We start from the raw sequence: 12362 nt of genomic DNA on the forward strand, positions 1-12362 counted from the left end.
TCCGTATCACTATGACAGATGACTGACAACGTATAACCGAACAAGTGAAAATTACCAGAATAACTTGCATTACACCTTGCGTATAATGACAGTCTTATAACCATTAAATGGATACCAATTTGCTTTAAGCTCAAAGATAGTATCTATCTCAAGTTTGAAACAACTCCCTAACCTGTCTCAACAATTGTTTGGTCGCGATGTCTCTTGAATGCACAACAATAAGAATCCCACTTCTGACACCAAATTATGTCACAAAGTGCGCACGTAAACCGTATGCTTATGTAGCGCAGTTTGCAACCTTGTTTATGTGTGCTATATTCAAGCTACGACACCGATCAATAACCAAACACAATACGTTGATAAAGGTTTTGAAGCTAAATGAAGATATATTTTATTACAATATAACAAAGATATTATGAGATATAAAGATGAAATGATAGATGTAATAAGTATGAAATCAAATGGATGGATGACAAATTGATGGAGATGGTGTGATGATGAATATGATATGAAAGCGATATGAAAATATATAATTAAATCAATTAATTATCAATACTTTACCAAACCGCTACCACATCAGACAATCTCACAGATAGGTTGCAACCATCACAGTCATACAGGCAACTAATAATTAACTAACTAACTAAACACAATCCAGACGTGTAGAAGAAAGCCAAAAGAGTGTTCTTGATATTCAACAAAACTGTAAGGTTGTTCTAATATTGTTAATTTGTCTCTTCTTGAAATTGTTCTGGTTTCACAGTATTCATAAACAGATCAATTGTTTCTCAATGTTCTGATATTAAAATAAGCAAATGGTTCTTCGCAGGTAACTTATAAAACAGGCAAATGTTCAGTTTTTATTAGTGTCAAGCTATGAGAGAATAGCTTAAAGTTGGCTTGTTAAAGCCCAGCCTCCAACGGCTCATTCACTTTAAAGAAAGAAAATGATTTTGTTATCACATGATAATCATACGAATATAACTCTATCTATATTCGAACTCATTCAATATGTTTACTTTAAATGAGTAAATATTATTTTACTTTAACAAATCAATTTATTAATGTTGATTAATATTGCTTTACTTTGTAGATATGAAATAATATTGCTTTATAGCAAGAAAAGCTTATTTTCTTTACAACAAGAATATATTATACAATTAATTTAATTATCTGATTAATTAATTGAGACTCAAAATTTAAAGTGATATTATGATATTAATATCAAAACACAATCATAATTGTAATCACAACATATTATTCAAAATCTCACCAGAGCCGAACAGATTATAGAAATCACAAATTAAGTCTACACAAGACTTTAATCAAACTCTACACAAGAGTTATAACACAACTTGATTCAGCTCAAACTTTGAGCACCGCAAAGTCTACACAAGACTTAAATCACACTCTACACAAGAGTTAACACAAAACGTGTTTCAGCTCGAACTTTGAGCACTACAAAGTCTACACAAGACTTTAATCTAACTCTACACAAGAGTTAAACAAATGAGCCTAAAAGACTCCGCTGTGGTTATCGCTTAGAGACTATGAGCCTAAAAGACTCCGCTGAGTGGTCTGAAGAAACTGCTCAAAACTCTGGCATTTATAGGCAAAAATCAAGCAAACGAAGCAAAATTCTACCCACACAACCGGATGTTAGTCATATCCGTAAACATCTGAAATTCCTTAAAACTCCCCCAGATTCCATAATCATGGACAACAACAACCCATCCTGATACCGGACATCCTCATATCAAGGATAAATAAATTCGTCAGCCCCATAGTTACGAGATATCAATCAAGCCATACCATAACAAAGTCACTCCCGTAGAATACAGGGATCCTACTTTGCTTATAAGTTTACGGAGAAAACAAGATTGATGCCTTTCTCACAATAACACCCACACTACGTAGTTTAATTGAAACTTCCGGGCCATAGGTGCATGATCTGATACGACCTGTATCAACAAAAGAAGGGTTGTTCCAGAGGGATTACAATAACAACAACAACTAATACTACGACGACGTACATCCTGTCGTAAACTGACGCCTACACGGAAGCATTTCGTTACACAGCATGTACCTCCCTGCCCACTATGGGAGGTCAGGATCCCCACCCAGAAAAACTTCTATATAGAACTTGCAATTAGAAAATAATTTTCCTTTATGTCTTCCTCTATTAATAACGAAGCCATTTTAATTTGAAAATATTTTCTGAACAAATAAATTATACCTAAAACTACTTATTTTTTTAACGGTAAATTTTAAAAAGGTATCCTCATTTATAGAGCGTACTTTCGCACTTTGGCCAGGTTCAATGCGTTTTATGATTATTCTACGTTTATAAGTAAGTATGGTATAACTATAAACACCAAGCAAATCAACAACCTAATCCAATGGAAAATTTGTTTTTATACATTCTTGTGAACACACACGAGGATGGAAGAAAATTATGGAATAATCTTAGACTCAGATAAAAAGTCCTTGAAAACAAATGAATTGTTTAAGGTGAAGATTAAGAGAGAAAGGCGAGGAAGAGGGTGGGGAAGAGGGAAAGTAGGGGGGGGGGGGTGGGGGGGGGGGAGAGCTAGAAAGCTATAGAGGGAGAGTAGGCTAGTGTGAGAATCATAATAAGATGAATTAGTTTGTCTCCATCTTAAAATTATTTTTCTTTTTTTTTTTTTTGTCTACGAAATTATCCCCCTTGTTTAATTCTATCAAAACACTTTTTTTCCATCTTGGCCACAAAACGTTTTCTTCAAATATCCAGCTATCAATGAACTTCTCGAAAACAACATCGACAGTAATAATACTCAGCCCAATAAGTAAGTCAATTCATATGACGAAGAAGAAGACGAAATGTCTCAAGAAAATTAAAAGTTTTATTCGATGGATATTTTCTGGCTAAACTAAAATATAAGAAGATATGTTTCTTCAGAATACAGCAATATTTTGGGAGGTAGAAGCTACCCGCTAATCCCAACCATTCCATTCATCATTCGATTAGTTTGGACGATAAGGTTAATAGACACACCGACGCCTTCACTGTATACCTGAACTGTGATAACAATGTAGCCCGGAAATATCGGACATGCCAGTCGGCCTCCAAATCACGGAAAATCTCCAACAACAATTATCCAATTCCAATTTCAATGTTATACCTGGATTGCGCTTGATATCACACTATAGTTTTTTTCTCTCTCTTTTCTTCATCTTCTTAATTGTCGACATAAATGGGAAAAACATAATATTATCATATTCTAAATCTTTATTCAAAAGTTATTTGCAAATAAACAAAAACTATTTTTTTAAATCAAAAATATAAAAAGACAACAAAGCAAGGAAATTGCTTGATCTTATTAAGATGTAGAAAAAGAAAAAGAAAAAAGAACCCCAAAGAGATAAAATAAAAGCAACCCCAAAACAATGTCATTTTGAGAATGATGACGAACATAAACGAAAAATTCCAATCTTATTTTTTTCGATAATTTGTGCATTAACATATACATAATCTCACTTCCTTGACGACTATAATTTATGGTTTCGATAGTTCGGCTTGTCGAGCACTCGTCTCACAAAGATAGTGGCATAGGTCTCTAATGCAAGTTGGGGCTATATTCTGAGCCCTCACTCCACCTAGCAGGTAACAGGAAACCACTGCATATCCAACAGATAGCAAGCAATTATCAATTGCATTTTAAAAAAATGTTTATTACCACAAGATCCCGTGGCCTAGGCATTCCATGAAGGAATATAGATAATCCATCAAACAGGTTGTCTAATGTCAACAGGAATCACCCATGTTGTCCAAGTGAGCAAATTGGGGATTAATAATCTTGCCCAGGGAAAAAAACGAAAGTGCCTGAAGCAGGGCCTCGAACCCGGAACCTTCCGGGTCACAGTGCAATGCCTTACCCACTCGGCCACTACAATAATAAACAATTAAAAATCCAGTTCCGTGACCTTATGGCGTTTACAAGCATTCGTATTTTTAAAAAATATACCTGCTGTTGCTTTGTAAATATGGCCAAATATTCCGCTATTATCATTAACACGTTAGGTATTCAAGTTCTGCTATTCCGTTGGAGAGTAGATAGTAAAATCGTAGACACAGATTTAAAAGCGACGACATTGTAAGTGGTTGCACTCCAAATTGAAATACTTGCCAAAAAGTGATGGTGATAACAGAATCATCTTTAATAGCGTGGGAGATAAGCTGCCGCTGGGCTATCCCATCTTCATTGCTCGTCTTAATCTTTATTAGAGAACCGTCTTGCTATTGCCAAGCGATTTCAATATAAAGCAAATGTGCGACTTATTGCCTCAAAATGGTGTTATATCGGGGTAAACTAAATCATCAGGCGCCATGTCCCGTCCTAAATGTTAAAGGTTGCTGTTGGCCAAGGACCCGTTGCAAAGCGCTTTGAGCACATTTATTAGATATTGCGCTATATAAAAGCTCAATTATTATAATTATATCATGTTGTGACGTGCGTCAACGCGCTGGCGATCAAGCTATCCACTCGACTCTCCTGCATCTTCCCCACCGTGTCATTGTTCCTTTCTATCCCCATCCATTTTGTAAGACTGTCCAATATCTTTTGTCGCTGCTGACCAGATGCTTTTTTCCCGTCCAAATTTCCCGTTGCTATCAAGTAGTGCCGCGCTGAAGACCGGTCTGGACCGCGGTCCCACGGTCTTTTAGCTGTGAACCGAAGACCGGTCCCATAGGGGAAGATCGGCGGCGGTCCTCACTTCTTATCACCTTTCAACTAGTGCGGGGCGGTCCTTGCACGGACCACGGTCCTACGGTCTCGCGCCATAGCCTACTACTTCCCCAGCGATTCGTTGGTTTGGTTGCCTATCTTCCACCAATCACCACCCATCCCACTTAATTAATCGCACCCACCCCCCTTTGCCATACACTAAACGACACAGACGACCGTACAGGCAGACGACCACCAACCTCCACTCCGCAAACCGCCCTTTCGTGTGTGAGATGGGGGGAACAGGAGGCGCACGCCTTGGACGATTCCATTATACGGGTAAATTTCAAAATTTACTACACCATAATGATCGCAATGACAATGATCTATGGTGAAGGCATGACCCCTCTTCTCTAATGGGTTATTGTTTGAAATGTATGTGACTACTAAAGATGTGTGTGTTTGTGTGTGTGTGTGTGTGTGTGTCGAACCTAGCAAGTAGCAAATCCGATTTTTTGTTTTCTTTTGTCCATCTCTTGTCACCACTCCTTTCTATCGCAGTGTTGTCATTTAAAATAATACAATAATATTAAAATTTCGTTTGGTGTTTTTACTAATCAAATAATATGAGTTTCATTAGTTTCTTCCTTCCAAAAAACCCAGTTATAACGTCTGAATTTTAAAAAAGTCCAATAGAATATTTGGGGACCCCGATAGCTCAGTTGATAGAGCACTCTCTTTATACGCAAAGGGCCAGAGATCGATCCCGGGTGCAGTCGATTTTTTTCTGAATCCCTGTCTACTCAGCAATGAATGGGTAGCTGAGTTTGTTAGATCTGGCGAAAAGTCACCATCGACCCCTCTTATTACCTCATCCACCCCCTCTTATTATAACTTCACGTCTCTCTCTTACTCTTCAATGCTCGCTGCCCTCTAATGTTGTGTGTGTGTGTGGGGGGGGGGGGGGGGTAGGAGTTGCGTGTGTGTATCAACGCCACGAACAACTCGATCAACGCCTTGGGCGATGCCATTATCTCCGTTAATGAGGATAAATTTCAAATTTTATTAAATTATCGAAGTAACAATGAAGTACGGTGAGCAAATAAAGAAGGCATCACCCCTCTTCTCTAATTAGGTTACAATTTGAAATGAGTGTGACTACTCCGTGTGTTTTACTCCTGTAGACCACGGTTTTCATCGTGTAGCGGTCTTTAACGGTTCAAGAATGAACGACCAAAGTCTCAAAGGTCAAACCGGTTCGAATTTCCAACAGTCTCTCAGGAATGTTCAATGTCGAAAAGGACCGGTGGACCGGTCCTTGCGGTCTTCATTTCCCAAGGACCGTAGGACCGTGGTCCTTAAGCTTGCCAAGGACCGCCCCGCACTACTATCAAGTGTTCCAATCCTATCTTTCCCATAATCTTGATGTCCCAAAAACTTTGTTTTTCTCTTCCTTATCATTCTCATCGTGAAGACTCCCCAATCTCCATTACTTCCTTATTTGTCTTTCTGTCTGTCCATTGGTTCCTCCCTCAACATTCTTTTTATGAACAACTCAGCCGCGCTTCTATTCTCTTCCAGATACATGTACTGAAAATTGAATCTTTAGTCCAAAACATAAAATTCGGCTAAATATTAACTTTTCATTGAGGAGAAAAATAGAGTTTTTTCCACTACAAAGGGCTGAAATGTTGCAGTTCTGACAGTTGTAACAGTAAGTTTACTTTCAGGACTTTCTCAGATATAATAATTCCAATTCAATGCGGTGGATCAAACATGAAAACTTGGTCTTCAATAGTTAAAGAAAACACGATAATGACGACTCACACGGCGGTTCGATATGACAATGTAAATTGTCACTTTCTTTTTTCTTTTCCTTTCTCTCATTTTTTGTTAGTTGCTTTGCTAAAAAAAAAGAAAGAGGAAAACCCTAAATTCTGCTGCAAGAATCGCCTTAAATAGTTCCACACCTCAGGTGTAACAATTTTCGCCTGTCATCTTCCATTTCCGTTGACAACTTGCTGATATCCGCTTGACCACTGCAACCACCTGGATCTTCCGGCATAACCTTTCACGCCTCATCAGCTCCAATCGCCACATCCACCAGTGAAGTGCTCACTCCTTCAATTATTAGTATGGTTGCTATTCTTCTTCTTCTTCTTCTTCTTCTTCTTCTTCTTCTTCTTCTTCTTCTTCTTCTTCTTCTTCTTCTTCTTCTTCTTCTTTTTTTTTTTTTCTTCCTGTTAAATTATTGTCATTATCATATCGTTTGATGATTAGATTACATTGTTTATTATTATTATTATTATTATTATTATTATTATTATTATTATTATTATTATTATTATTATTATTATTATTATTATTATTATTATTTTTAAACTATTATGATTATTATTATTCTCATTAATATTATCACCATCACCAATACGGTCATCCTTGCTGGTACTGGTATAGTAAGTCCGTAGGCAGGATCATCCATTTTGAAATACCGAACAAATTATGGGCATTCCGCACTACCTGACAGTGTACAGACATGGGCACGGTGCAGTGCAACCGAGTATCCTTCAACACCTGTAGGTCTTCTGAAGGTCTTAATTGAAAGCGTGAAAATCACCACAGACCCACAAAGAAGATAAAATAGCACAAAACAAAGGCGATAATTAAGGAAAAAAAACAACAAACAAACAAAAACAAAAACAAAACAAAACAAAACAAACAAAAAATATACCTAGATAAGATAAATGAAACCAATTGAGGAACGGGACGATGTCGATTTCAATAATGATGGTATGCAGGCTACGCATGTGCACATATCAGCAGGTCTGATAACCGAAGGCAATTATGGGCTTGAATCAACGTTTTAATTTGCATTACCCGATTCAGCAATTGAAACAGAAATAGTGATCTTTTTTGTATAAAACATCATTTAAAAAGAAAATCCGAAGCTTTTGTAAAGTGCAGTGCCTGCTAAATGTGCTCAAGGGATCCAAAAGCATACAGTAACACTTAACATGCAGGACGAGACCCCTATACGGCGCTAAAACAGGGACAACGCCAGGTACTTAATTAACACCTAAGTGCGGTGAGAAGTAAAAAGCCTTTTCCAAGGACTCAACTTTGCGCCGCACGTACATGTGACCTACCGGTTGATAGGCCAGAGCCATACCACTGCACCACAAATCCCCACAACCCCAAACCGTGGCAACAGAGGCTAAAGTGCACCACCAGGGTAATAACACCAACCCATCTATATTGGCACTCTCGTTATCAGGGCATTGCTAAAACTAAAACAACAAACCACACGTGTCAACCCTGCTATGATATACCTTGCTCGGATGGTACTATAGGAATATGGCTGTCTACTTAGAGGAACTCAGAAAAAAATAACAACGATAATCTACAGAGTATAAAAAAACACAAATAAAAGAGGGTAAACTATGGAAAGCAACCTTCTGCTCGAGGAAAAAGAAAAACCAACAAAACAAAACAAAACAAAACAAAAAAAGGGGAAAAAAACGAAATCTAAAAAAATCAAAAACAAAAACAAAAAAAAAAAAAACAAAAAAAAAAGGAAAAGAAAAACGAAAAAGAAAACAAAATGAAAATTTACTTAATTACATCAGTTTCACTTCTTCAAAAAAAACCCCAAAGGCTTAAGTCGTATCGGCCTCCTAGATGTTCTACTAACTGTACTCTTGGTGAAATCGTTGAGACAAGATGTTGGAAATTGAATTTTATCCACCTAATATAACCAGACAGGCTCTAAATTAGAACCCCCAGGAGGTGAAAAACCAAAGGTAGAGACTAGAGACCATCAGTGGACTGAGAGATGACATGAAACAGGCATGGAAGACGTCCCAGAACTGGGTCCGCTGAAAGAGCTGTAGTTACAATCCTATTCTCCAACCGGGACAAAGAGGAGTAAGTAAGCAGACCTGCCAACTTGAAAATCTAAATATTCATAGTTTTTAGGATATTAAAATTGTAGTCTCGCTATGGTTAAATTTACAGATCAACAATTTACCCTCGCAATGATTAAATAACACTTCAAACCCCTTGAAATTATGTAGTCTGACATCAACTTTAAAATTTTTAATGTCTTAGAGATTCTCACGAAGTTCTGAAAGTGGAGCAAAAATTTCGTAATTCTACGAATTTTTCGTGGTAATAGACATGTCTAAGTAAGTAAGTCAAAAAGAGAATAAGTCAATAAGTAAGATACTCACCTATGAGGCACGTGCCTCTGTCCATTGAGCAGGGCCATGATGACGTTCCCGAGGGCTGACAGACTGAGGGATACATTGTTGGGTTCCTTGGACTTCGATGCCGTGCCCAGGTCAATCAAATGCAGTCTAGATCTTCCACCAGCCACTGGAGGAGACAAAACATTTATCATATGTTTTATTGTTAAAAATAAAATGGTCAAGCAAGGAAAGTTGTATGCGTGGTTATTGCGGCTATGTGATCTAGTGGCGTGACAATGGTCTTCAGACATGAAGGTACAATGTTCATCGTGTTTTGTTGATAAAAGGAAAACCCGAAACGTCTATATTATCAGTCTTCGTTTAATAAACTGGCGTTTTTATTTCATTTCCTATTTTTATTTAATTGGTCAAAAATGCGAAACTTGGGTGAAAGTTTGTAATATGTTTTATTGACAAATCAATGGATATGGTTTCTTACGGTGACAAAAACTAACATTTCATATTTCTGAATATTTCTACTTGAAATCTGAGTTGTTGTTTTTTTACGGCACCAAAAATTTCATTCCCATATCATACCATTTTGAGAAAGTGGGTCACAAATAGTTTTTCATGTATTCAATATAAGTATAAAACAATATTATGTAGAAATATTTTCATTCATTCATTCGTCGCTCCATCGCTAGGCTAAGAAACCGCTTTAATACCAAGTCAAATATAGATGTGTTTTTTGTACTTAATATGGACCCCCCCCCCCCCCCCCACTCCTCCTCCCTTCCCATATATAAATAAAACAAAAAGAACACAAACGGACGAATGCCCACGTCCCCTTGCACGTGCGCATACAAAATAGGTATCAAATTCTATTGCCAGTAAGTGCTTTCTTCCTGTCTTCTCTACCCGTACGCGAGTTCAGTGTCCACTGAATGTACCTAAAGCGCTTGACAGAGAGCCCCAGCATGTATGATATTATGTATATCATGAGAAAAATGGCGACAATATATATATATATAAAGCTATATCTCAATTCAATTTTTTTGTCGACAGTGACAACGCTGTTACTGACGAGGTATTCATTTAACACCTGAGCACGGTGAGAGAATGTGAGTAAAAAGCCTTTTCCAAGGACTCAACTATGCGCCGCTCAGAGCGGGACTCGAACTGCTGACCTTCCAGCCCGAAAGCGAATGGCATACCACTAGACCAGATAGCCGCAGAAACAATCCACCACATATACTAATAATAAGAAAAAAACCCATTAAATCGACACCCAAAAATAAAATCGAATTAAATTAAATGACACTCCTTCGCTCGTGCACTTAAACTATCGTCTTCAACAGAAAAAAATTAAGCTTTTTATATAGAGCAATATCCACTAAACGTACTCAAAGCGCTTTTGACCAAAAGTAACCCGAAACATGTAGAACGAGATATGACGCCTGTTATGCGCGATTGCATTTAATTTTTTCCGACAGAGACAACGCTGTTAATGGCCAAGTACTCATTTTACATTGGAGTACGGTGAGAGAATGCCCTTTCCAAGGACTCAGACCCGGGACTGCTCGGTTTACATTGCAACTCCTTCGACGACTGAACACTAATTTCTACATTATTAGCTAGAAGAAAAAAAAAAGGAAAATCAGAAATGGTTCCAAAAAATAAAATCAGCTGAATGTTTGGCGAAGAGAACAAACACTTAACTAACCTTGTGTTTGCAATTAATTAAACCATGAAATGAGTAGCATCCACTTTGATATCCTTGTGTTGCACTGCACAGCACCTAGCTTGTTTTCACGCTGGTGAACGTCAAACGCCAAAAGTGCATTATAATATGCAATTATCCTTCCTATGTGTATTCACCCCTTCCCCTTCCGTCATTCTCCATAGCCCCCCCCCCCCCCCCCCCCACACACATACACACATCCCCACACCGTCTTCTTTTTCCATCCCCCTTGTCTCCTCCTTCCATGTCACTTTATCTCTCATTTTATCAGCCCAATTCCATCGTTTTAAAGTATTATATAATATATATGTATATTATATATATATATTATATATATATATATATATATATAATATATATATATTATATATATATATAAACACCCTTCCTCTTTCTTTTCTGTTTCTTGCTAAAAAATTTCTATCAAATACATTTCAGTCTCCCCCCACTCCCTCCCCTATTTGCTCTCTCTCTCTCTCTCTCTCTCTCTCTCTCTCTCTCTCTCTCTCTCTCCCTCTCCCTCTCTCTCCTCAACTCAATGCTCCAGATATTCTCTATGTTTTAATGTTTTCTTCAGATGTTGAACATTCCAAAGCATGCTTTTATGTATTAAAGAAAATATTCTACCGATTTCATTAGATAAAATTTGCCGTCAAACATGTATATTCCTTTCATCAAATCATAGAGCAACGAATTAAACTGATGCACGAGGAAGAGACGAAACTATAAAACCAAACCATTAACCAGTTACCTGTTGTTCTCCGGAGAAACTCGTATTTAAAAATATGGCCAAAAACTCGTCCTTCAAATATCGATCGATTTAAAGGACCCTCATCTTGTCAAAAACTCTCAAATCTAGGACTAAAAACCCTCAAACCTGTGATTTCTCGAAGCCCCAGCTTTGAGAGTTTTTCCCAAGGTGAAGATCATTTAACTAGACCGATATTTGAAGGACTAGTTTTCTGGCCAATTTTTTAAATACGAGTTTTTCCAGAGTACGGCAGTTAACTGGTTAATAGCAGATACATAGCTCATCTAATGCTTTCAAAAAGAGACTCGAGGAATTTTCGGTGCATGTGGAAGTCATCACCAGACAGCTTTATTAATTTGAGCGCTCTCAAATTATATTTGGAATGAAAATAATGATATGGATGAAAAACAGAACAAAAAAAAATGATAGATAGATGGAAAGAGATAGATAGATAGATAGATAGATAGATAGATAAATAGATAGATAGATAGAGAGATAGAGAAAGAGAAAGAGAGAGAAGAGGAATTAATAAATAAAGAAAGAAAGGAAGAGAGAGAGAGAGAGAGAGAGAGAGAGAGAGAGAGAGGGGATTGAGAGAGAGAGGGAGAGAGAGAGAGAGAGAGAGAGAGAGAGAGAGAGAGAGAGAGAGGATATCTAGATCGATAAACAGATTAAACAATTAAAGTGTTATGTTCTCACTTCAACTGAACTGTTTATCCCGTGTTGCTCAGATTGCTACAAACAAGAAACAGTTCTGTAGAAGTGAAAATTTAACGCTTTAAATGTTTTATTTACCGCTACTTTTATATTAAATTTGAGCACTATTATTTCTTGATTACTAAAAAAAAGAATATATATATATATATATAATATATATATATATATATAATATATATATATATATATGGATAGATCGGTAGATAGCATAATTATAGGTAGATCGATATATGGATAGATAGATAAATATTATTGAG

The 12362-nt window shown here is 37.1% G+C and overlaps 1 protein-coding gene across 5 annotated transcripts in view; it reads right to left on the reverse strand.

The window, feature by feature from the left end:
* Positions 1–12362, reverse strand: part of LOC144962418 (uncharacterized) — a 386454-nt gene that overhangs the window by 17641 nt on the left and 356451 nt on the right. For all 5 annotated transcript variants that reach the window (XM_078895354.1, XM_078895358.1, XM_078895355.1 and 2 more), the window contains exon 14: positions 8939–9083. In XM_078895354.1, coding sequence (XP_078751480.1) covers positions 8939–9083 — 145 coding nt within the window. The remainder of the gene's footprint in view (positions 1–8938; positions 9084–12362) is intronic.

The sequence above is a fragment of the Berghia stephanieae genome, chromosome 1 (assembly GCF_034508935.2).
Source record: "Berghia stephanieae isolate SIO BIC M18660-M18661 chromosome 1, UCSD_Bste_1.3, whole genome shotgun sequence".
NCBI classification, from domain to species: domain Eukaryota; kingdom Metazoa; phylum Mollusca; class Gastropoda; order Nudibranchia; family Aeolidiidae; genus Berghia; species Berghia stephanieae.